At 38.1% G+C, this 27265-nt stretch overlaps 1 protein-coding gene across 2 annotated transcripts in view; it reads left to right on the plus strand.

Annotated features, from left to right (window-relative positions):
• C2H3orf85 (chromosome 2 C3orf85 homolog) overlaps nucleotides 1-26938 on the plus strand; it is a 31287-nt gene extending 4349 nt beyond the window's left edge. For both annotated transcript variants that reach the window (XM_054481558.1, XM_054481559.1), the window contains 3 exons: nucleotides 12348-12400; nucleotides 23664-23797; nucleotides 25214-26938. In XM_054481558.1, coding sequence (XP_054337533.1) covers nucleotides 12352-12400; nucleotides 23664-23797; nucleotides 25214-25303 — 273 coding nt within the window. In that variant the 5' untranslated portion in view covers nucleotides 12348-12351 and the 3' untranslated portion in view covers nucleotides 25304-26938. The remainder of the gene's footprint in view (nucleotides 1-12347; nucleotides 12401-23663; nucleotides 23798-25213) is intronic.
• Nucleotides 26939-27265: the final 327 nt, after the last annotated feature.

The following is a 27265-nucleotide window of genomic DNA, read 5'->3' on the forward strand; positions in this document are numbered from 1 at the left end:
GGTCTTAGAGGTTCTCTGAGAGAAGGCTGGTCTCCAAGGAGGGAGGCGGGTTAGGAAAGATCTCAAAGAAGCAATGAAATTTGAACAATGCCTTGAAAGATGAACTTACATTTGCCAGAAAAAAGAATCAGGATTGGCATTCTAGGTAGACTGCCCAGTTTAAAAAAGAAAAAGTATGAAGCTGCCTGGGCATTCAGTAAGTAGCTCATTATGTCTGGAGTGTTTTGTGCAAAGTAGGGCAGGAGAAGAGGAAATGGAAGTTTAGATGGAACTTGAAAGGGAGCGGAACTCAGCTCATGGTGAGCCCTGAATGCCATGCAGAAAAATTTGAAATGTATCTTGAAATGAGTGGGAAACCAGACCCAAGCCTCCAGCAGTGGAGTACCGTGAATGAATTTAGGCCTCATAAGGATCATTCTGGATGCATGTGGAGACTAGACTGGAGGAGTTCAACACTAGAAGCAGGAAAGCAGTTAGAAGAGTGTTGCAATAGAAAGTAAGAAACAGAACTCTTGAGCTGGGGAGAATCTTGATATTAAACAAAGAAAAAGTGAATCGGATGCCCTGATAACTTATTTATCTGGAAAGGTCATCCCTAAAAGACTTGAAGTAAAGTGAAGAAGAGATAATCGAGGTAAGAACTAGAGTGGTGTGAATGTAAGGTCTTGATTAGGAAAACTTAGGAGCAGGCTTTTCTAAATGAGATCAACAGATAGGAAATGCATGGAGAAAATATGTTTTGGTGGCTTAATTTACTACTTCTGGTATCTGAGAAAAGCAGAAAAGAAATAGGGGCCAAAAGTGAGTTCATGCTTTTAAGTCTTAAATCCTGGGCAGATGGCATTGTTGTTCATAGTACTGGGCAAGTCACAAAAAATTACCAGGTTGAGAGGTGGAAGAAAATCAGTTCATTTTTGTCAAAGTAGGATTTAGCACTAAATAGCATATCAAAGTAGAGAAAAATTGTCAATGAAGTTTAAATAAATATACGGTTTTCCTATCTTCAATGGAATTAGCTAACAATGGGTTGTCATTTTTTCCATAAAATACACTTTTTGTTGTGGAAAATAACTGGTGAAGTTTGTGAAACTTGTGTGTCTCTAAAATCAGAGTCTGAGGAGCTAGCTCATGGGGATAAAAGGAGCCAGTTAAAAATACCAGGAAGGAGAGAAACACACATAGGTAAACAGAAGGGGACATGCAAAGTCTATAGATATTACTTAATACCTTTTAAGACTGATCAAAAAAATGTATAAAGAAAATTTTCTGCACAGAACCCCCATTTAGATGCTATTGTCCAATTTCTGAATTGAAGCTGTCTGTCAACTCAATTGGCTTCCAAGAATTACGCACCAATCTCAATCTGAAAAGACAAGACAGGGTTTTCTATAATTGTATTTGCTGGGATTTGTCCATGGAAAATGAAGAGAAAATAGCACATACAAATTCCTCTCAAACTTGTTTTATCTTCTTTCAGCAAAACCTTTTAAAAAAACCCCTGGCAAATAGCCAACTTTGGTGCATTATTAGAATGCAAAGTGATAAAACAAGACACATTGATCTTTGGGGCACTCTGTAATAAAAGCCTTTTAAGAAGTTCAAAGGTGGAAAAAAACCTCACACATGTAAGGAAGACTTGTACCTTGACCTTTGAGCACAGCACTTACAGACATGCAATGAATCACTGGTAATTCAAAGGAAGAGGTAAGCACACTTTTCCTGCTGTCGCAAAAAGAACTGCCTCTTAAAATTTCTTATCTAACTCAAATTGCAGACTTTTGAAGTGAATCAAATTGTCTTGTATTTTCTCCAATAGACAAATGTCAGTCTGAGGAACTTACTTACCCATCATTATATTATCTTCCTCTCATATCATACTACAACAACATGCAGAAAATGCCTGGTATATTTTAGACACTCAAAACTTTTTGTTTCTAATTGACAATTTGTTGACTATCTGATTTTCCTTTTACTAGTGTCATATCCCTCCCACATCAAATTGCCAGACTTCTGTCATTTGAAGTAAGCTTTAAAATGTTGTGTCGTCTGAGCGCAGTGGCTCACGCCTGTAATCCCAGCACTTTGGGAGGTTGAGGTGGGTGGATCACGACGTCAGGAGATCCAGACCAGCCTGGCCAATACGGTGAAACCCCGTCTCTACTAAAAATACAAAAATTAGCCGGGCATGGTGGGACGCGCCTGTAGTCCCAGCTACTCGGGAGGCTGAGGCAGGAGAATCGCTTGAACCCAGGAGGCGGAGGTTGCAGTGAGCGGAGATCACGCCGTTGCACTCCAGCCTGGGTGACAGAGCGACACTTCATCTCAAAAAAAAAAAAGTCGTGTCAACCTAAATAACAGAGAGAGGCTCTCTAAAAGAAAAAGATATCTATTAGGAACAGAGCATTGCAATAGGAATATGCATGCCATAGTAAACTATGTGCATATTCAGGGAGGTAAAGGAAGTCAAAGATTTTTTAAAGAAAAAATGAAAAGGGTAACATAATTGTTTTGAAATAATTATCCTTGGCTACAAAGATCGACAACGCAAAGGTGATTCCCGTCCAAGGTTAGACGAGCAGTTGCTGGGCAGATGTTCTTGCAAAAGTATTTTTTGTGTGAGGTCACGATGGCCTTTATGCAAGGTTATGATTTTTGCGAAGTCTTCTATGATAGTTTTGTTATCAAACATACAAGCATGAGAACCCTCTCTGCCTGGCCTTCCCCAGCAATTTTGTCAGGGTTTTTGTTTTTGTTTTTGTTTTTGTTTTAACACTAGTGACTATTTTAATTCTGACAACTTTCACAGTTGTAATAAAAGCATTTTAAAATAGGCACAGCATTTGTGTATAACCAAAACTGCACACTTTTAGAATAATTTTTTGTTTTATTTATTTATTTTATTGTTGGATGTTCATTATTTTTGTTTCACTATAATAATTATATGACCATAAAGTAATAATTTTTAAAAAGCCCAACCTGTTAAAAGAAATAAGCCTATAATGTGATGTCAGGGACCCTCTACCATCAGCCCAGTACTCCATCATCTCTTTATTTGTAGCCTGAAATTTCTTCAGCAAGGCATAATACCTTTCATTGTACAGATACCCCTGGGAAAAAATGATAGGGTGTGGTGGAGAATTGCTGAATGCTGGCTGATTGTAAAAGCACTAGTTTCAAGGTTCCAAATTCTGAAACACTAATATTATCCTGCTCTTCTGGCTGAGAGGCATTTGCTGGATATTCCTAGCTTGAATGGGGACTGAATTCCTGTCCAGATAAGGGGACTGACTCTTAGACTTTATCCTGGTATGAAGGTTAATGATGGAGCATCTTCGTGGGTCTTCTCACTGATAATGTGAAATGCCATTGGAAAACATTGCATCAATAAAAAATGCCAACCGGCTTTGATATGCCATGTGTATTTGGAGATTGAAACTCCATGACATCTCTCAGGTTTCCAAATTCCACACCTTTTTGTGTGGAGAGGTTGGGAGGGAGAGTGAGTTGTTCGCTCTGAGTCTGAATCCCTTCAACAGTGGCTTCCTGCCTTTGCATCGTTCTCTGTAACAAGCATCTTTCAGTCTCTCTTTTTTTTCGGTTGGGGGGAGCGTGGGAGTATCTATTTCTCTTGAAATCACTCACTTGTCCTTCCCCTACTCCTGGAAGAAGCACTATCTACCCTCTAATCAGTTGCTATCAAACTAGTAGATGGGTTGTCTGTATTCAGTATGTCACTCCCTGCCAAAGCGAATCACCTCATCTTCTAAGGGGGCCTCCATCTCTAGGTAGCCTCTCACTAACGAAGAGTAATAGTTGGAGTGGATATCATCACTCCGAAAGCAACAACTCCAAAAGTGATATTTTCTTTTTTCATATATCCAACCCTTACAGATAAAAGTCTTCATAAATACCAGAGCTAATGAATATTTATTATAATTAATTTCCCACTGGCAAAATTTTCTCCCAGAAAGATGTATGCCATATGCCAAGGAGTTCATGGGACTGGGTTCATTAGATTTGGATGTATTTTTTATTTTATATTTACTTTATTTTATATTATTATTTATTTTATCAACTTAAACATTCGAAAATTTATTCAAGACAGCTAGGTGTATGACAAAATTGTATATAGTTGATCATATACTACCCCCTCTTGTGTCTTTCACCTGTCTCTGGTGCACAGACATACCCCAACCTCTGCCATAGTCTCATCTTTATACCTGTATCTCAATCGGATCATGAAATATTTTTGTTTAATTATCTTAGATTGGGTGCTAATATTGTTTATTCTTTCTAGGTTTGTAGTTTCTTTTCCTTTTTCTCATTTTCCTTTTCAGGACTACATGTCTATACTCTTCACCCAAAGCTCTTGTCTTTATAGCATCATAGTTCTCATCTAGAGTGACCAAAGGCTTACGTATTAGTCCGTTCTCATACTGCTATGAAGAAATATCCAAGACTGGGTAATTCATAAAGGAAAGAGGTTTAATGGACTCACAGTACCACATGGCTGAGGAGACCTCACAATCATGGGAGGAGGCCAAGGAGGAGCAAAGGCACATCTTATATGGCAGCAGGGAAGAGAGAGCGTGTTCAGGGGAGCTGCCTTTTATAAAACTATCAGATTTCATGAAACTTATTCCCTATCATGAGAGCAACCTGAGAAAAACCCATCCCCGTGATTCAATTGCCTCTCACCAAGCCCCTCGAATGACAGGTGGGGATTATGGGAGCTACAATTCAAGATGAGATTTGGGTGAGGACACAGCCAAACCATATGGACTTACTACTCTTGAGAAGAAAATCTGATGGTAACAGTGGAGAATACAGCATCCTACCAACACTGGAACATCAAAAAGGCCAGGCTCTGTAACCATTATACCTCTATTAAAAGTGGAATTTCTATAAAATTCCTCCTATGAACCCTTGGTATGGGGATAATAATAGTTTTGAGATCCTTGGAACATGCACTAAATTTGATTTTCTAGTTCCAAAGGATAATATTCTCAGGCTTGCTTGAGAAATATATATTACAATTGATAACAAAGAAAAATGATTATGATAATTCATTTAATGCCTATTACATGACCGGGATACATTAAATAATCTGGATTTAAGACTCATGAGAAAGTCATTAATTCTACCTGAGGAACCTTCAAAAAATGGAACCAAGGCCTGTCATGGATATAGGAAGCCCCTGGCAATCTCCCCAACTCACTCTTGCCCATTTCCATCTGCTCTGGTACATCTTGTTTCCGTGAAAAAGAAATTAACCCATCAACCTGTTGGGTGACCTCAGTGGGAGTGAGAACTAAAATTTCACATTAGCTTTAACATGTTGGCCTAGAGATACAAATAATTTAACAATTTTGAATTACTAGGAAGGAAATGGAATCGGGAGATGGAGAAGGAAGATTGTAGAATAGCATTTCTTGTCTTTCTCAAACCTCTCTTCTATTCAAGAAGGAAAGGAAAGAAAAAACAATTCATCAGTGGACCCATGCTACTGGGGCTGTTCCTTCTGATATTCTCTATCAGCTTTCCAAAAACTCCTTTTTTGTCTGGGCACAGTGGCTCACACCTGTAATCCCAGCACTTTGGGAGGCCGAGGCGGATGGATCACATGAGGTCAGGGGTTCAAGACCAGCATGGCCAACATGGTGAAACCCCATCTCTACAAAAATTAGCTGGGCATGATGGCGTGTGTGTGTAATGCCAGCTACTCGGGAGGCTGAGGCGGGAGAATTGTTTGAACCCAGGCGAGCTGAGATTGTGCCACTGCATTCCAGCCTGGGTGACAGAGCTGAGACTCCATCTCAGGAAAAAAAAAAAAAAAAAAGTCCTTTTCTTTATGGAAAATCAGAAGTTGGTAGTAACAAAACTGCCCACATTTGAAGGGTTTTGTCTTTGCTACTGTCATGGACTGAATTGTGTTGCCTCCCCCCAAATTCATATGTTAAAGCCCTAACCCTCAGTACCTCAGATTGTGACTGTATTTGGAGATAAGGCTTTTACTGAGGTAATTAATTAAAAATAAGGTTGTTGGGATGGGCGCTAATCCAATCTGGACTGGTGTCTTTCTAAGAAAGGGAGATTAGGACACAGACACCAGAGATACGTATGTGCACAGAAGGATGACCATGTGAGGAGGCAGCAAGAGAGTGGCCGGAAAAGAGCCAAAAAGGAGACTTTAGAGGAATTCAAACTGCCAACACCTTCTTGGACTTCCAATCTCTAGAACTGTGAGAAACAAATTTCCATTACTTAAGCCACCCAGGCAGTAGCATTTTGTTACGGCAGCCCTAGAAAACTAATACAGCTACCCAACAATCATGCATGAGAAGTAATTTCTACTATTCTTATGCATCCGCTGTGGCATCCCTCATGTTCTCCTTTTAACCTCTTACACCTTCCAAGCCAGGACTCAGAATTCTGTTTACTCTCTCCTATTCCCCTACCCACTCATGGCATTTAATTCCCATACACCTTCCTCCATATCCCTTTGCTGTATCAAGTCTCCGATTTTTTCCCCAAGGACCCAGGAATTTCAAGAAATACTTTAAATCCTTCAAAGCTAAGCCTTTCCCTGGTGAATCCAACTGTTGGTTTTACATGCACTGGACTGAAACACATGTACTTAGGTTTGATCCTGAGAAAGTCACACTGCTGAGGGCTCAATTACTGGTTGCAGCAGAAAAAGCGTCATAAATCCTAGAACAGCCTTTACCTCAAATCTACGCTAGATTATCAAGTTTATCTTCTGTAATTACCAGAACCATTGGAACAGATTGAATCCCTATGGAACTAATACTAATGTCCACAGAGCTACCTGCAGAGAAAATCTGGCCTTGTTCAATGCTACAGTGACTCTCCAGAAATGCTTTTCTTTTTTCTTTTAGTTTAGTGAAGCATGGAAGACTTAGGAAATGACAGACTGTGTTTTGATAGTGAGCCAATTGGGCAAGGTCCCTTGATAGTTCTGTGCTCTGTAAGCGAGCTAGCACATTGCTGATGCTCAATAAATGTCACATATTGTCAACTATCAATTATTCAGAGTGTAATGAGAAAAATGCCTTGGCATGCATTACTGCAAAGCTTAATCACGAAGCTGTGTGACTCTAATACCATATCATGTAACAGATTGGCGTTTTACTTAAACTGCTAGACTGTATACATTTGTATTAATGACACATCTTTAAATGACTCCAACTTGTTTATAGTGACAACCAACAGAAATCACTGAAATTATTGAACATCAGTAACATAGAAAGTTTTTAAAGTAGGCCTGAAGAGTATTCATAAATGTACTGTGATGGCCCCAAATGATGCCTTGCTGATGCATCGTGTCCATTCAAGCCCCCTGACCTTTCCTCAGGCTCTCTTTTCCTGGATTTTTCTTCCTTCCCCAACTCAATTTGTCCTCATGGGAAATTCCAACTCACCTCACTGGGAAACATTCCCTGAAACTATTTTCTCCCACACAAGGAACAATTGTGATGTCTGTTTGTAATGCTAGTACTTGGAACAGTGCACATGGAGTATGTTCAAATAGATGGATTTTGAAACGTACTTAAAGCCTAGAAAGTGTCCAATAAATGGTTGTTGAATGAATGAATAACAACTGAAGGATAAGACTAAATTCTCAGTTTTCTGTCTTTTAATGCTACTCTTTGGTGCATATACAAATTAGGAAATAAATGGAAAAGAGTGAAAAGAAGGAGACCTTGGACAACATGAGCTTAATTGTCACCTTCAGACCCAAGGTCATGTTGGATCATCTGAAGATCCAAGATTGGTCATTTTAAGATCCAAGATCCAATATGACCTTTGATCTTAAGATGACAATTAAGCCTCATATAATGGGGAGCTCTCCTCTTCCTCGGTGCAGGTAGGATCAGTCAGTCTTTCAAAGATTCTGAGCTACCTACAACTACTTGTTCAAGTCCTTAAGCTACATTGCCAAATATTAAACCTAAGTTATCTCAGACTGTAGCAAATTTTTTTTTTCAGACGGAGTCTCACTCTGTCGCCGAGGCTAGGCTGTAGCAAATTTTAAAGCCTGCAGTAACCACATTAAAATGAATACAAGGGCCGGATACATTTCTCTAACCTTTTAGCTAATTTCTCCAAGTTAATCTGGCTCCTACTGTTAATATATGGTGAATATATGCCCTCATATCCTGATGACAGCAGCATTAAAGCCTCGGTAGATACGAGAAGAAGTATAGTGTACTTGAGTCGAGTGGAAAGATTAAAGAGAGAATATACTTCTTCTGTGTCCTCAGCAAGGCCTGATTTTATTCTTAAATTGAGAAAAAAAATGAAAACAAAAGTTTCAGCTTCCAAGACAGAACCATATTCTACACAATAATTGAAAAGTAGTTTTTAATTACAACAACTAGGTCTGAATCTTGTTATCTTGTGCCTTGCTAAAGAGCTACTTTCTGCGGGTAGCTCAAGACTTTACAGAAACCGTCATTCATTCTTAGGATGTGGTTGCTAGGTCATTCTCTGCTTAAATACCAGGATATTCTCCCAGTCCTAGGAAAGAAATGGCGCCCCTGAGAGGTTTGACCTGATAATGATGACACATTATACTAACAATACAAATTATAGTAAACCTTTATTTGTATTCAAATCAGTTAAAAATGATTCCCTTAACAGGTGCTATAGTAAAATTTTGCTCTCATGTAGCAATTATTTGAGAGTCTCAAATAACTTCGTAAAAACAAGTGCTATCACCTGCTCACTTCCAATAGGTTGACTGTAGTTGAAAGTTCATTTCAATGTTTAGTTAAGAGTTAATATCTTCTCCTCCCCCAACATGTTGGCTGGCTCTCCACCTTTTACTGATGCCAGTGATGACATTGAATCATGCCAAGCTGTACTATGCCCTTCATTCCTTCTTATCAGAATTTTATAAATGAGCATTACATTTTCCAAAGCATTGCGGTTTATAGGGTTGGATTGCCTTGCTGGCATGACTCAGAACAGAAACTAAGTTCAGCTTTTCTTAATAGTGTAAAGGTTTTTTTGTTTCAGTGGTTTTTTTTTTCTTTTTTTTTGGAGACGGAGTCTTGCTCTGTCACCCAGGCTGTAGTGCAGTGGTGCAATCTCGGCTCACTGCAACCTCTGCCTCCCTAGTTCAAGCAATTCTCCTGTCTCAGCCTCCCGAGTAGCTGGGACTACAGGTGTGTGCCACCATGCCCGGCTAATTTTTGTATTTTTAGTAGAAACAGGGTTTCACCATGTTGGCCAGGCTGGTCTCATACTCCTGACTTCAGGTGATCCACCTGCCTCAGCCTCCCAAAGTGCTAGGATCACAGGCGTAAGCCACCGTGCCCAGCCAAAAGGTTTTTTTGTTTGTTTGTTTGTTTTTTAACCTTTCTTTTTTCTTCTTTAAAATTTTTTAAATGATAGCAGATCTGATTTCACATGTTTCTCTTCCAACATTTATTTTTCGTTGATATGTAATATGGGAGCTTACCAAGTTCTGTCATATCGTATTAAAGTAATGATTTCTAAGTATAGAGCATCAGAGTTGTAAACAGACTCCATTGACAAGCTTCATTAATTCTTCCCACTTGATCTTTCTATTTTTCAAAGATATTCCAATTTGATTTCAAAGAGCATTTCTATATCTTTATAATTAAGATTGCCAATTTTCATGGATTTCAGCTTTTTTCTTTCATAGATCATAAGAAGAGACAAGTTCTGGGGAAAACTATTTAAAACCCAAGCATCAACATCAAAACAAAACTACAACATTCTATTTGTTTTCTGTAGCCAGTTAGAAAAGACTGTAAACTAATAGGCCAATGCAGGAAAATACTGACTCCAATTAATTCAATTTAATTTGAATCAGTTAATTCAATTAAGTTCAGTAATGTTTACTGAGAACTATTATATGGCAAGCACTGTGCTAGGCACTGAAGGCACAGAAACAGGAGTAAAAGGTAGGTAATCTACCCGGAAATACTGAAATGTACCTACATAACCATCATGTGGGAAAGCATGGCCTAAGGATTAAAGGTATGCAGATGTAAGAAAAAGCAGTCAAATCTGAATTGGGGGATCCGGGAAGGCTTCATTCACCAGGAAGGATAACAGTTTCTGGCCCATGAAGGATCTTGTATATATGTTCACCTTCCTGATAAAACTGAGTTGCCCAGGCCACATTCACCTCTGGGCCCAATTGGGGCCACACTTGCCTAATTTGTCTCATTTTACTGGCTCATGCTTTTGTGTGTGAATCTCATCTCTACTTCTGCTGTAAAGCTTTACTCTGTTATTTCTGAACACACCTTGGACAAATTATGAAACTTGATAATACTGTCTCCATAGAATTGCTATATTAAATGAGACAATGTGTGTAAAAATTTATGGAACAACTGTTATTATTTTACACTTGCATTATCTAACCCATCCAAAATAATTGACTGATGACCCATTGAGAGAAGTAAGGTAAAAGAGATAGGAAGCAAAGCCCCTCTCCCATTCCTCCTCCAGACAAACTTCACTTTAGGCCTATAAGTTGAAGAATGATAAAAGTAGAGAAAAGAAAGATAAATTTCTCTTTTGGTGCTATCATCTCCCAGTTTAAAAAACAAAAGTTTTTGTTCTCACTCATAAGTGGAAGTTGAACAACGAAAACACATGGACATAGGGAGGGGAACACACACACCAAGGCCTGTCAGCGGGTTGGGGGGAAAAGGAAGGGAGAGCATTAGGACAAATACCTAATAATGCATGCGGGGCTTAAAACCTAGATGATGGGTTGATGGGTGCAGCACACCACCATGGCACATGTATACCTATGTAACAAACCTGCATGTTCAGCACATGTATCCCAGAACTTACAGCAAAATTAAAAAAAAAAAAAGAAAAAAGAAAAAAAGTGTTTTCCTATGATTTTCTTGATATTATTCTAGTTTATCACATAACTAAAAATGTATACCTCTTTACAAAGTAAAAAATAACGGAGACTTACGGAATTGTGGCAACAGCTATTGCATCTCCAAAATCTTGTATAGGTGGACACATGGCTTAAGCTTCCAAGATTTTGCAGTGTGTGTTTCTAGTTAGCTGTCTTCTAAAACCTTTCATTTATCAGTAAATGGAGGCATAACTCCCAGGTAGGTTTCCAAACACCCTTTACAATTTAAAGATAGTCATCAACAAAGTTGTTTTCTACCACTTTTATAGATCCATACCAATTCATTACAGATTGCATAATCTTAACGAAACTGGCACACAGGCATAATTTGTCATTAAGAATAAATTGTATGATGATGAACTTAGTCGATTAGTCAAGGCACTGAAAAGGGCAATTGTTTGAAAAATGAAAGTACTGTTCTGGTTGTATTGATTATGTACTGTTTTTGGAACACATTTTACATTTTGTACACATTTTACAATGCAGTAAAACATTCCTTGTTTTTAATTAAACTTTTTTTTTTGAGATGGAGTCTCACTCTGTTGCCCAGGCTGGAGTGCAGTGGCATGATCTCAGCTCACTGCATCCTCTGCCTCCCAGGTTCAAGCTATTCTCCAGCCTCAGCCTCCCAAGTAGCTGGGACTACAGGCGCGTGCCGCTGCATCTGGCTAATTTTTGTATTTTTAGTAGAGACCAGGTTTCACCATGTTGGCCAGGCCAGTCTCGAACTCCTGACCTCAGGTGATCCACCTTGGCCTCCCAAAGTGCTGGATTATAGGTGTGAGCCACCACATCCAGCCAATAATTATTATTTTTAATAGTTATTATTATGACTGCTGGTAGTAATCCACAGTATAGATATATCACTCTTTAATATTCAGTTGTTGAATGACATCTGGCTTGTTTTTAGTCTTTGTCTATAGCTAATAAAGCTGTTATGAACATTCTTCTACAGATTGTTTTTTAACGTAAGTTTTTATCTCTCTGAAACAAATGGCCAGTAGTGTAATTGCTGGGTTGGACAGTAATTGCAAGCTTGAATTTTTAAGAAACTACCAAACTGTTTTACAAAGTGACTGGACAATTTTACATTTCCACCAGCAATACGTGAGTGATCCAGTTTTTCTACCTTTTTTTAACATTACGTTAATCTATGTAGATGGTAAAATTAGTAAATAAATGAATTACCCATATAAGAACAGCCTGTAAAAAGCCAGTTCAAAAAGTCCAAAGGGTAAAAAGGCAAGAGCTATATAAAAAAGCCACCTCAGCCTCTCTCTGACTGTGTCTCAGCTCACAGGGCTTCCAGGTATGCAACAAATGCTTTATACTTCTGAAAAGTACCTGATATACCCTAAAGCTTTTTCCAGCTAAATTATAGTAAATAAATCTTTTTTTTTCCCCAAAATAGGATCATGGCCTATAAAATACTTCAAGTAGCCCTGTGTTCAACATTGCTTATCGGTAAGAGCCTATTTCTTTTTTATCTATCATGTCTCCTACAACCATCAGGTTGATGATACCTTTTGTCTTCTTAAAGAAATGAACAAACACGTTTTTATCCATAGGCCTATTCTATAGCACTGGGGAAACCAAACTATTGTAGAAGTACAATACAATTCATGTATGTATTGAACATGTTAAAGTTAACTCTGTGTGTGTGTGTGTGTGTGTGTGTGATCATTTTATTTCTAATTATATATTAACATGATACTGTTGCTAAGAAGTCTAATTGCTGCCTCCAAAGAAGTACTGTTGTGTCCTTGAACAAAGAAAATTTTAAAATATCTTTCAGAAGTATAATACTTACATAGTACCATTATATGAAGACCTCAAAGTACTTTGGGAACATGAATTTATTAACCTTTAGGGCAAGCTGTAGCTCAAAGTGGTGCTTTAAAGGCAGATCAAGGAAGGCACCAGAGGCCAGGCGATTTGCTGCCAAACTGACCCGGTAACTCAGTGGCTTCTATCAAAATTGAACTGAGAAGTCATTTGTTTTGCTTGTAACAAAAACTGAAAATACTTACAAAGATACAAATTATCTTCATGGTTAAATCTCTATAATTTATAAATATTTTTGATGCAGATGCTTAAATTAGAATAAACTTTTGCTTCTATGAAAACCTTGAGACTCATGCACAAAAATTATATTTTTCCTGAAGCCCTTCCCACACATAGCTAGATAGATGTATATATGTGTGTGTATATATATATATAAAAAATAAGCCTTCAATTCCTAAACGTAGAAATAATTTTAATAATGAGTTTTAATCATAAATATTGCAATTTGCTGTTGGGTCATGTTTAAATATGTGATTTAAACATTTTTAGCCAAGTTATTATTAAGCAGTTATAACCAAAGCATATACAATCATACACAATTACAGCCCACATGGCCAGATGAAGAAAGTGAGGCTAGCTCAGTTTAAGTGAGTGTCTCAGAGCACATTGTAATTTAAAGTCATGAGCTGGTTATAACTCACCAGTGTAATGCTTTGCTTTGACCACTGATCCGTGCAGTTGACTTTAGAGGGGGTAATGGTGGTGGATGCCTGCAAAGCTAAAGCAATGCCGGCGGGTCCACATTTGCCTATGAATGCTGCAGGGTCAAAAATATTTGACAAAGGAAATGGTTCTGCAAAATTTTTAAAGAGGCTTCAAAGACTTTCTTAAGAAACAAGTTTGAATTTACTTCAACTCCAACTGAGATACAAATATGTCTACCTATAAAGACAACTGGTTTGATTGACTTGACTCTAAAAAAATAATAATAAAGTTATCTAGTTGAAGTTTATAAAATAGCAAGTTGAGAACTAGAAACTAAGGACAGAGTTGTATGTACACTGCTGGATTAGCCCTTCAGATCTCAGGAAAGAAGGCTTCACTGCTTGCAGATTGAGGAGACTGACGTCTTCAGAACTGGATTCATTCATTACAATAATTGGTTTAGCTGACAGTTTCTACATCATATAGCTCTAGAGAAGAAAGTAGTAGCTTGAATGAACTTTCTTTGCTTCTTTTCCTCCACATTTTCTTTTAAGAATACAGCCTATTCATCTGTACTTCTCTGAAGCCCTTCTGCTTATTATAAGAAAACCACTATTTTTTTTAAAGTTTATTTTCATGTTTTTTAAGTTTTCTCTATTATAGCTTAGTTGTCCAACAAATTACTTTCCTTTAGAATTTGATTTAAGGGAGATAGGGAGAAGGTCTCGTTTATCCATTTTCCTGATGGAAATGCTGAGGCCAAAAACAATGAAAGGCCTTATCCAAGTAATTAAATTTATGGGCAGAGTTGACAAGTTATTGATTATCTTCAAAACAGTAACTTATACACATTGGAGCTAATTCTCTAGTCAGAGAATTAGAAGTTCAAGTGTTGTGACTTGATTTAAAAGATAAGCATATAAACCTCTCTTGAACATTTAGATCAAGAATTGCCTTCTTTCAGAAATGAAGGAGAGGTAAAGAAAAAAATTTTTAATTGCCTTCTTCTATAATGAAATCAGCAAATGTTAATGCTACTAATTTAAATTCCTTTTATGTGTCAGGGGCTTTGCATGGTCTTAGTCAATTCTCATGACCACTCTGAAAATATTAACAGATGCTATGCTCCTCATTTTAAAGAAAGAGGGAACTGAGGGCTTAGGGAATTCAAGTGACCAAGCTACACAGTCAATCAATGGTAGAAGCTGCATTCATGTCCTAATCCTACATCTACCACTGATGAGAACAAAACTCTTCTTTCTGCTACACAAACTCTCCCCTCTGGCACTGCAGTGCCTGACATGGGCTAGCAGCAGCTCACAGAGCAAGACCTCCTCTTGAAAAAGTGGTGGAGGCAGTATCATAGCCGTTGCTTCCACAAGAAACCACCAGGAGTTAAGAAGCTGGGAGACCATATCTGACAAAATTGAGCAGAACCAGGACACCAACAATGACTTTCAATGACAGTTCCTAGTTGTACTAATGGTGAAGAGTAGCAACAGGGCATTTATTAAAACCAAACAGCTTTATATCACATACAAAGGAAATATGGAAATATGGAAAAAAACACATTTGAAAATTGTTTTTCTAAGTGAACCAACTTTTGAACACTATTAAGAATTATACTGGTGTTTTTTTGTTTCTCATTTGTGTGTTTTTTTAAAGGATTGCTTTCATTGTTCTGCTAAAAGGAAAAATAGATTTATTTTCCCTCAGCAATCATGTTCTCCTGATTGGATTTGGCAGCTGGAGTTGACCTATACACGAAACAATTTGGGGTTCCATGCCCGTATTGTTGACCTGCAATCAGATCTGTCCATAAAGTGCAAGTATGTCTTCTGGTTTTAGACAGGGAGAATAATAAGCTGCCTTTAGTCTGTTTTTCCTCTCGTAGTTCCACCTCTTATTTTTCACTCCACAGTTAGTAACCAATGCCAGTTTGTCTTGAAAGATTTTTGATTTGCTTTGTTTTTTGACAAGAGCTTTTAAGCTCACATATTCTAACACACAACCCTGTCAGCATCCCCAATCCCTTTCTTTTTGCTTTCTTCTCTACCATAGGAAGACTAGCCCTTTTCAGTCATCCCTGCAGCCCTCCAATTCCTTAGAGATTCTGTATTCTCTGACACAGTTTTGGTTTATTTTAAAAGATTTTGTTCTTAATTTTATCTACTCACTTGGGCTTATGACTGATTGATACTCTCAAGAAGATACATAATGAGAATAAACTGGAAAATAATTTAGTTGTAAAAAGAAATGTTGTTGTAGGAAAAGCCAGGTTCTTGTCACGTGACCAGGAAAGATTAGGTTCGCAGACACTTTGAAGGGTGAAGGGGACGGAATTTATTGGACGAAAAGGAAAACGGTAAAACAACACAGCAAAGTGGGAGAAGGGTTCCTGTTAACAGGCCCTCATCTCACAGATTGAATCCCAGGTTCCTACACAGGAACAGGAAGGGCCAGGCCCCTCCCCTCTGCAAACAGCCTGAGCTTCCGTGGGTCCACCCCTTCTCCCAGTGACCAGGCTGGTCGGAGGTTCTCCTGGGACCCCTTTATACTTGGTTGTCTCAATGTCGTTGCTTATGACTAGATACATTGAGCAGTCTGGGTGCTGTAGAAAAACTGTTTTCCTACACATATGGCATCATGTGTCATATGTGTATGGAGATGGCGATCCCATCAACACATGTAGGCAATGACCCAGAAAGAGTCACTATTGAATCAAATACAATGCTGCCTTTCATGAATTATGAATTTCCATGTCTACAAGATTAAAAGTAATAACCACCAGCTCCAAAAACATGTCCAAGGAAATTATGTGGCCATACGAGTGAGTGCCAACATTGTGTATGTGTGTTAAGAGCAGGTTAGAACAGATTTAAGTTAAACCCAAGTGACACCACTTCCTGTTTACTTTTCAAAATACTCAACATGTCAGCAATTGTAATACCAGTAAAGTGGAAGTTACTGAGTTAAAAGGTCAGTTAGAAAGCATCCTGTTAGACCTTTGTTTTTTGTTGTTGTTGTTCGTTTGTTTTGTTTTTGTTTTTGTTTTTTGAGACGGAGTCTCTCTCTGTTGCCCAGACTGGAGTGGAGTGGTGCAATCTCAGCTCACTGCAACCTCCACCTCCCAGGTTCAAGCGATTCTCCTGGCTCAGCCTCCTGAGTAGCTGGGATTACAGGCGTGCACCACCATGCCTGGCTAATTTTTGTATTTTTGATAGAGACAGGGTTTCACCATGTTGCCCATTCTGGCCTCAAACTCCTGACCTCAGGTGATCCACCCACCTCGGCTTCCCAGAGTGCTGGGATTACAGGTGTGAGCCACCCTCCCGGCCCCTGTTAGACCTCTGAACAGGACACTAGGATATGAGAGCCGGTCAGCAGTTCAGCACCCCTCTCAATTTTTTCCAGTTTCCTTTCATCCTCTTTGCCTTCTGTTGTGTTACTTCTTTATCTGCCCTGTGGCTTTTCACCTTTTGTCTTTTGTAAACCCCCTTCATTTTTCTCCCTTTCTTTTGATTTTTTTTCTTGATTTCTCTCTCCATCTCTTTCCTTCTATTCTCCTCTTTTTCTTCTTCACATTTTTCTCTCATAACCCAAATTGCTTCTCTTCCATTATCTGTCTCTCTCTCTCCTTTTCTCACCAATTTTTATCCAAGTTCAAGCAAAGTGAGGGAATACATTCTACTAAACACAACTCTCCTGTCTTCCACTACACATTTTTGGGTCAGTGACCAAAGGTAATGGGGAAAGAAATAAAATAACTATGCCATTGTGTGTAAAAATTACTTACTTGGTGGGGCGTGGTGGCTCATGCCTGTAATCCTAGCACTTTGGAAGGCAGAGGCAGGCAGATCACTTGAGGTCAGGAGTTCAAGACCAGCCTGGCCAGCATGGCAAAACCCCATCTCTACTAAAAATACAAAAATTAGCCAGGCGTGGTGGTGCATGCCTGTAATCCCAGCTACTCGGGAGGCGGAGGCACAAAAATCACTTGAACCCCAGAGGTGGAGGTTGCAGTGAGCCAAGATCGTGCCACTGCACTCTAGTCTGGGCAACAAAGCAAGACTACATCTCAAAAAAAAAATTACTTAACAAAGAGAATATTCAAGTTTTAGAAAATATGAACTTAAACATGAATATTTTAGTCTCTCACTAAATCATATAATTCCTCCTACATTTACAGAAATCTTTGAAATTTTTACACCATTACTAAGACATTTATATATCCTTTTCTCTAGATCCTCTTTTGTACTTTATTCATAGTGACCATTTATACTTTATTTCAGTACTTAATTTATGTGTGTCCATAATTTTCTGGGCAGTTATTTCATCTTTTCTTAAAAAATAAATATTTTAAAGGCAAGGACTGAGACTCAGCAGTTCAATAAAAATAGTAAACAATAAATATTATTATGTACTTATACTGAGGGCTAAGTGCTTTACTTTCACCATCCCATACGTAAATATCTTTGAACTTTAAGCAAGTCGGCACTGCTTACTCTCCATCTCTAGTACCAGGTATCAAGTAATACCCCAGATATCAGTATTACCTAGACCCTAAGGGAAATAGCTAGCAGTAGACCTCTCCTATGGATCTGCCCAGATATTTTATGTCTTCTGACCCCACTGAATCTCATTGCATTTATTTCAAAAACATACAGACATTGAAGGTTACATGTGCGAAATAATTCGGTTGTGCCTATCTGGGAATGACAAGCTCCCACCAGAGTGCCCTGGCATGTGCTCTGGTTTTTTTTTTTTTTTCCCCTCCTTTTTTAGTGAGGCTTTGAGCAACAGACTATTGGGTTCTTTAAGCTACTCTTTCTTCACCTCCCTCCAACAAATAGCACCCTTCTTCTTTGTCCAGTTTTGATCAAGTTGAGAAATAAAGAAATATGATTATGGAAGGCAATCAATTTCCTTTATTCCTGAGAAGGGTTAATTTGGAAAATGTAGCTTAGTATAAGTACATAAAGGGCCTGATGACTGGACCCCCAAATTTGGCAAATTTATAACCAATTGCAGGTTGCAGAACCAGAACAGGAAGCATGCCCTAGGAGGGCAGTTTACTCTCAAGAGAAGAAGAAAGAGCTGAGCTGGACATGGTCAAGTTAAACTTCTTGGATTTACAAATTAACTGAGGCACTGCCCCTTCCCAGGAGCAGAGCACACATAGGGGTGAAGAGGGGCCTAGGCTTACCCTAAATGAGCTTCCTTTACATCAGGGAAAAGAGAAATCTGCCAGCAGACTCTGTCCTTTAATTGTGTATCTTATTTTACCTTAGGCTTTCTGATCTTTTAGATATACAGGTTCCTATCACAAGTATCATTTCAAGGTTATGTGTATAGGTTATAGAATATTGTCTTTTCCCCACCATTATGTTTAAAGAGTTTTTTTCAGCTTTCTGTGGGTGCTATTAACATAGAGACTTTCATTTCTAATGATGCAGTTTTCATTATGCTCGTACTGCTCATTAGCCTGTGATGGGTACTCCCCACTTTGTTCATAATATGAATACATTTTTATCTGTTTTGCTTTAATTATTGGGTAAGTCTACTTTGACCTCTCTTTCACTTATTTCTGACTGTCGCAGTGCTAAATTTTTCAGTAAGTTCCTTGAAAGTAGTAGGAACTGTGCCCACTTAGCATATTCTCTGTGCTTCCGATAACACGATACCATGCATAGAAAGTAGTTTTTGATTAATGACCTATTTGTTATTAATACATTCCACATCAAAATATTAGAGCTGTAAGAGACCTTAGTGGTTGTGTAATCCAGACTTGTTTCGCAGAACAAAAAATGGAAGTGCAGGAATAAGAAGTGGCTCAATGACCTAGCTGGTCACCGGCGAGGCCAAGAAAAGACTCTGGGTCTCTGATCCTCCTTGGCTTGTGTAAGGAGAGCTGTGATCCCAAATAGTGTTTGCTTTATACTCGGAAGTGTTTGCCTTGTTTCTACTTTACAGAATTTTCTGCAGAGGATATTTGAGAAATGTTTAGACAAAACATTTACAGATCCTATTAAAGCTGACTATGGTGTGGGTGAAAAAAGGGGCATGTGCAGGGAGTTGTAAATAAAGAGAGAAGGATATTTTTCATAGCTGATGATCATGAAGTTTAAGAAAGGCATTAACCTGGTTGATATTGCCTACATTTTTTTAAAAACACTCATTTAAAAATCAACAAAGCAATACAACTCAGGGTTCAGTTTTCAAACCCCAGCAATATTAGATAGGTTCACAAACACAAAACCCTGGTCTTGCTCTCACTAACTTTCAAGGTTGATCAGGCAGAATGAAAAAGGGAGGAGAAATTTCTCAAGCAGAGAGGATAATAGCCTGCCCTTCTATATTACTTGCACTTTTATTTCCAGCCCTGCCACTGACTTACTATATGACCTTGAGTGAGTCATTTCATCTCTGCATGTCAATTTTCTCAATTTGTAAAGTAGGATAATAAATACTACTTTCTGTCTCTCTCATGGGTGGTGTTATCATCATCATCAATTAAGATTTATTGGATGCCTGTCGGGCTTATAATGCTGAGGTAGGTGGTTTTTCCTAGGGAGGAGAAGGAGATTGTATCGGTAAAACATTTTCCATGAACAAAAAGGTAAAAGACTTACAAAAGACAGAATTATTAGAGCTTAAAATAGCTATGGTATATATTTTAAAGCATGCTTCTCTGCCAAGATTTATGCAATAGCATTTTTTTTCTTAGTGATTGTATAATGCACCAGGATGACTATGGTACAGAATTCTGGTTTTACTTTTAGATAATTCCAAGTAACACTATCTTAAGCAATTACTACAGATTCACTATATAGCTATAAATCATATCCTAAGCATCATTTACTTAGAGCTATTTATTGTTTATTGACGGAATTGGATCTATTTTGCACAGCCACTAATTTGACACTGTAACACACACCTTTTCTTCAAAGAGAATAATCAGAAATCTGAAAAGTGACCCATTAGTGCATTTCATCTAAAAGCAAAAAATCACAGCTGGTTAGTCCACACTGGTCAGCCCAAATGAATGTGGGTTCCTTCCTCCTGTCTTCCTCAAATCAATCCTGTTTTCCCATCCCACGTTCACCAGATTCAGGCCCTTCTTATCGCCCTCATCTGTACTATTGAATAGCCTCTGATCTCGTGTCCCTCACTCTTCTCTTCCTTTTACTATCTGTCCTTACACCACTGACAAAAGGATCTTTCAGAGTAAATCTGTGAACGAATAAATAAAATGTGGTATATATACATATATATTAAATACATAAAGTATTACTCAGTCTTTAAAAAGGCATGAAATAGTGATGTCACAATGTGGAAGAACTTTGATGGTATTATGCTATGTGAAATAAGCCAGACGGAAAAGAACAAATACTCTATGATTCCACTTACATGTGGTGCCTAGAACAAGCAAATTCATAGGAAAAGAAAGTAGAATAGTAGTTACCAGGGATTGGGGAGGGGTTAATGGGGAGTTGTTTAAAGAGTAAGAGTTTCTGTTTGAGACAATGAAATAGTCCTGGAGATGGATAGTGGTGATGGTTACAAAACACTGTAAATGTACTTAATACCACTGAATTGTACACTCAGAACTGGTTCAAGTGGTATGTCTTATGTTATGTATATTTTACCATAATACAAACAATTTTTTAAAAAAGTAAATCTGGTCCTTCCTATCATTTTCTTATTCAGAAATGATTATTAATTATTTAGAGTAAAGCCCAAACTCCTTGGTATGACAGTTAAAATCATTCAGAATCGAGCTCCAACTTACCTTTCCAGTGTTATCTCTGACCACATCTACACCACAACCCTACCTTTCAATCATATTGGTAAAATTAAAGTCACCAACCCCGAATCTTCCTTTGCTCCTCCATTCTTTAACTCTCCAGTCTCCTTCAGCCTAGAATACATGCGCTTTGTTTCCACTCCCTTCATCCTCATTGTCGAAGTGTAACAAATCTTTGAAGCCCAACTCAAAACAAATTTCTCTGTGAGGTGTCCATGACAGTATCAAAATTGCTCCAACTGTGGATGGTCTGATCACAATATGTCTTCTTATAATTATATATGAACTCTGACTATAATGTGAATTCTTTAATGGTAAGAGTTATTTGTTGTCTATCTTTGCATGCAGTAGTGATTAGCAAGAGTTATTTTCGTTTATCTTCCATGCAATGATGATAATCAGAGCAAGGACTAGGGTGAGAGAAGTGAGGAACTTATGGTACAAAATTTGTATGACCCTGAAAGTGAGTTCCTTTTATCCTAGGTGTCTCACTTGCCTCAACTTAGTCTTAAACCTTGTGATTAGCTATTTACCTTGACATCAGTAAGTGTGTATAATGCATTCTATAAGTTATCTACTACTGCATAACTAATTTTTCCAAACCTTAACAGCTTAAAACAACTAACATATTATTGCAGTTGCAGGGTCATGAATTTGGGAGTGGCTTAGCTCAGTGCTTGTGGCTCTGGATTTATTGATGATGCAGTAAAGATGTCAATGGGGGCTACAGTCATCTGAAGGCTTGACTGGAGCAAAAACATCAGGTTCCCAGATGGCTCGTTTACCTGGCTATTAGTGGGAGGCATCATTTCCTTGTCATGTGGTCTTCTCCCTCAGCGCTGCTTGAGTGCCCTCACAACATGGCAGCTGACTTTTCTTAGAGAAAGTGGTCCAAAAAAGGGGCAAGGCAGAAGCTGTAATGTCTTTTATATCCTAGCCACAAAAATTGCACACAGTCATTCCACAGTAGCTTATGGTTACGTACATCAGCCCTATTAAATAAAAGAGGGGACTACTATACAAGAATATGAATAACAAGAAGTAGTAATTTTTGGGAGCCACCTTAAAAGATGGTTTCCACAAACTTGCTGGCTGGATAATACTAAATTGGATTAGCTAGCAGCAGAACAGTATTAATTCTGGCATCTGTCACTAATATCTCCTAAGTTTAAATGTTAACTAATATTATTTTTTATATAAAACTCTTCTATCTAGCCAACTCTGACTATTGTTTTAAAATAGTGAAACACATCATTCCTCTGGCTTAAGTTTATTTAAAATGTTTCCCCTTCTCCCATCTTGCTAAATCCAATTTTTCCTTCAAGGAGCAGGTGAAACAACTTCCTTGTCCGTGAAAACGCCTACTTGTACCCCAGTGTCTTAGTGCTCAATAACATCTTCTCCTAAATTCCTTTAGTGCAATCAAATCTTGTGTTGCCTCATTTTGTCTTTTATCTTTGACCCTGGATCCCAAATAAACAGAAAGCCCCATAGAGGGGAATTTTTATACTGTATAGCTTGCTATAACCCAGGTTTATACAGAAGGTTGGTCCACAGAGGACTGCTAATAATGAGGTTAAGTGCCTAATGTAACATTACTCACAATTAGATGTTGTAATAAATGCTTCTTTATCACAATGAACAAATTGTATTGTTGTCACCTATAGGTCAGGAGAAAATGTGTTCTTCCTTTGTATTGATTCAAGTTATAATTCTGAATGCAATTGTGTTTTACTTGAGAATGAAAATACAACACAGATTGTTAAAATCTCAAGATCTTTAAAAAGTCTGGATTTTTTAAAATTATCATCTCTTTTTTCTTCTTAATCCTGGAGTAGGAAGGAGTTGCAAAATACAAGGTGGTTCAATTTGATGGTGAATTGATCAATGCCAACAATTTAAACAACAGTGTCAGGTTTGGGAGCAGCCTAGTTCAAACAGAAAGATCAGTTCTGTTTTGGAGGGCTAGGAAAGCAAGAATAAAATTGTTGACTGCCTAGTTTGAGCCAGATAGTTTATAGTCATCAATTTATCCAGTCCTTACAGCAAGTGTGTGTGCATTATTATACCCCTTAACATGCAAGAAAACTAAAGTGCGAAGAAATCACTTTCCCCGAAAAGTGATAGGGCTGGAATTTGAATCCAGGTGTGGAGGCCCCCATGCATGTATGGAAGCTCTGCTATCCTGCTCCATCCACCACATAGCACTGGCTTTCCAGGTGAACTAAATACAGGTCAAATTGAGTGGTTAGCATACAGTGGTGACAAAGGGCCAAGGAGTAGCTGTCTCACTCAGAGCTTAGCTTTTCCAGAGTTTCCTCCTCAGGCCCCCAGCCTACCAAAGATCACAGCTGGGTCTCTTGAAGAGGAAACATTGAGATGTAAACTATTGCTCTAAAAGATGCTGTGCTCTTGGACTCTAAATTGCAGGAGCATTGGGAGCGCCATTTTTGTTGGAGGACCCTGCAAACCAGTTCCTACGTCTCAAAAGACATGTAAATTTGCAGGATTACTGGGACCCAGATCACAGTTCAGATGTGTGGGGAAACACACTGGCTAAGCAGGTATTTGTATTAGAAACAAATGGTCCTTCACCGTTTATCTTTTTAAATAGTCATTGCATTAGCTGACCACTAATTAACACATGACTAGCCTAGCCCTGATTTTTCCTCTCTAGACACTCTGAACTATATCTGCTTTTTCTTCCCCATGAAGTGGTTTTTGCCTGGTAAACTCTGCCTCTTGCTTAAAGACTAGACTCAAATGTCCCTCTGAAGCCTTTCCCTTCTTCTCAGGGCAACATTTGTCTTTCCTTCTCTCCCTTTTTGCATGCTCTTTCACAAGTAAATAGCTCTCAAAATGCCAATTGGAATTACTTGTTTTGTGTACCCAACCTACCTACCTAGACTATAAAGGTAGGGTCTGTATCTTATCCTTCAAGGTAATTATTCTCGGGAACTGGCAAAATGATTGTTATATAGTCAAAGCTTAATAAATTATTACATGTATGTGTAGATTGATGAATAGATAGTGGTCGGACTTTAGTTCACTTTCAGTTGTTCAGTAGCTAAATATCCCGTGATAATTATTCAAGGCTTTAATGTTGTTCCTCCTTTTGCTTGCCTTTTGTACATTTTCCTATTCATTTGCATTCTCGCTGCAAAAGAAACAAAGAAGAAACTTGCATTGGCCTTTTTTATTCTATGTTTGCTTTTCTGATAGAAGACGACATGAAAACTCCAGGCCAAATGAAATTGCTGAATTATCTGAGGATTTCAATTATTCATGATCTCCCACTTACAATTCAGCAAGTTAGGAAACAAAGTTGTATAATGAATGAATTAATTCCTTCACTTATTTTTTCTTTCTTTCCACATATCTCAGGATCTGATTATTATCAGGCATGAGGATTGTATAAAATCATAAAAAGTTGAATGTCCTTGTTTTCATGGGGCCTTGATCCTGTCCTTACTCCACATGACTGGGTCTTAACCGGTCTACCAGGATCTGCTTGTTTTGCACTTGCTGATGAAAACTACTAACTGAATAATGCATCTAGTTTTATGGCTGTTTTTGTCCAATAGGCATTATTTAGCATTATTAAAACAAGACATTTGTTTATTTGGTCAATTAAGTAATTAAGTAGGCTGGTAGACTGTGTCTTCTTTATAGAATGTTGACATTTTCAGGTACACTCCTGCCTCTACTTGTAGACCAGATTTGTACCAACTGACAGACACTATGTAATGTAGCAAGACTCTGCTACATTGGTTTATACTGTGGCCCCGCAAATACTGTAAAATATCTGAGTACTGAAATAAACAGATAATTAAAAGTATGAAAACCAAAGTCTATTTGGTATAATTCTTCCATTATATTTTTCTCATCTTTTAGGAATATCTGTATGATAATCAGAATAACTGATGCAAGATGTGTTCTACACACTCAGAGATCATGACTTGTGTTTCCTTTTCTTGCAGGCTCATGAAACATGGATTGCTTTGAAAACAACAGCACAGTATTATTTGGATATGAATACCTTCACCTTTGACATGTCTACTGCCCAGTAAATATGTTTTCCTGGTTAAAGCAGGAGGATGAAGATGGCACAAGTTGGAATGGCATTGTGCCCAAACCATGGGTTTTAGAGATCTGAGGGTATATCCATGCTGTTTACTACATTATTTATTATGTCTGTCTCAAAGTTGTTGAAAAGAGTAGTTATGAAAACCCATGTAGAAACTTGGAATAAGACATTCTCAGTAAATGGTAGTTCTCAAAAAAAGAACTAAAAAAAAAAAAGGCTGTAGTAATAACATTTACCAAAAAGATGGCATTTATGGGAAAAGGAAAGCAAAAACAAAAACAAAAAAAAAGTAGTTTCATTAAACCACCCTGTTCATAGCTTTTACTCTCTATTGCCTCTTCTTTGAGAGAGTTTTTTAATTCAAAGAAGGACAGGGAACTCTCAAATGGAGCTGATCCTCTTCTCTCTTCTTCAGTGCTTGTCAACCTTCTTAAGTCAGTCTATTTTAAAACCATGATTTTGAAACGTTTTTCATCAAAGGTGTACTGCTGAGTGGAGAAAACAGCCTTAACTTAATATAACAAGTAGATAGTGGCTAGGAACTCAATGGAAGTCATTCACTTGTAAGTGCAAACTTCTTCGAAGTTTTGTAAAATTTTTGTAAGCTTTGCATTCTGTTCCACAATTTATTGATGTTTGCTTTAATGTGAAATAACGGTTTTGACTCACCGACCAGGCACATTTTATAATTTTTTCAAAAAAAACTGGAAAATTGGCCATAGGGAAAAGTGGACTGCATTTATCCTATAACTTTCCTAATATTCATGGATTACCACCTCAGTCTGAGAAGCACTGAGATGATATAACTAATTGCCAAGATTGCCCCCAAAATCACAGGTAAATGGAATTTTTGTCTTCAGAAGTCTATTTATCTCCATTCTCTATTCTCTATTTTAGTTGTTCTCTTGAACAATTTATTTTTAACTTTTAAGGTAAATGGAAACATTTCCCTAAGACCTTAGTTGATCTTACGTGGTCTTAAAACAATCTTAAGCACTTTTTGAGTGGCAAGTAAATCAGAAAAACCAAATGCCAAGAAGTTGACTGGAAGGACTTTGGCCTCAGCAATTTCTTCTCCAAAAGGACACTGACAGCTGCTCAGTATTCCACATTTCCCGTCCTGTGGCCTAGAGGTGTTTTCAGTGAGAAATTTAAGGCTAATTTATAACTTATTAAGTTAACTGCTATCCTTTTCTGATAAATGTGAACATAGATTTTTAAATTACATCCGAACAAACAAAACAAAGATGATGAATCATTTAGTTTTGCAGTGGGAAATAAGTTTGAGATTGTACATAAATATATCTTCAGTGTTTCAACAATAATATACATTTTACTAACACAAAGTTTCATTCTTTAATTATTTAATAAAAAATTGAGAATGCCTGTGTATTAGGGTTCTCCAGAGAAACAGAACCAATAGGATATGTATATATAGAGATGCTCCTCAACTTACGATGGAGTTACATCCCAATAAACCCGTCACACACTGAAAATATCATAAGTCAAAAGTGCATTTAATACACCTGACCTACCCAACCTCATAGCTTTGCCTAGCCCACTGATATGGTTTGGCTCTGTGTTCCCACCCAAATCTCATGTTAAATTGTAATTCCCATGGCCGGGCACGGTGGCTCACACCTGTAATCCCAGCACTTTGGGAGGCTGAGGCAGGCAGATCACCTGAGGTCGGGAGTTCGAGACCAGCCTGACCAACATGGAGAAACCCTGTGTCTACTAAAAATACAAAATTAGCTGGGTGTAGTGACACATGCCTGTAATCCCAGCTACTTGGGGGGCTGAGGCAGAAGAATTACTTGAACCTGGAAGGCAGAGGTAGCAGTGAGCCAAGATCGTGCCATTGCACTCCAGGCAACAAGAGCGAAACTCCGTCTCAAAAAAAAAAAATTGTAATTCCCAGTGTTGGTGGCAGGGCCTGGTGGGA

The sequence above is a fragment of the Pongo pygmaeus genome, chromosome 2, assembly GCF_028885625.2.
Source record: "Pongo pygmaeus isolate AG05252 chromosome 2, NHGRI_mPonPyg2-v2.0_pri, whole genome shotgun sequence".
NCBI lineage: Eukaryota > Metazoa > Chordata > Mammalia > Primates > Hominidae > Pongo > Pongo pygmaeus.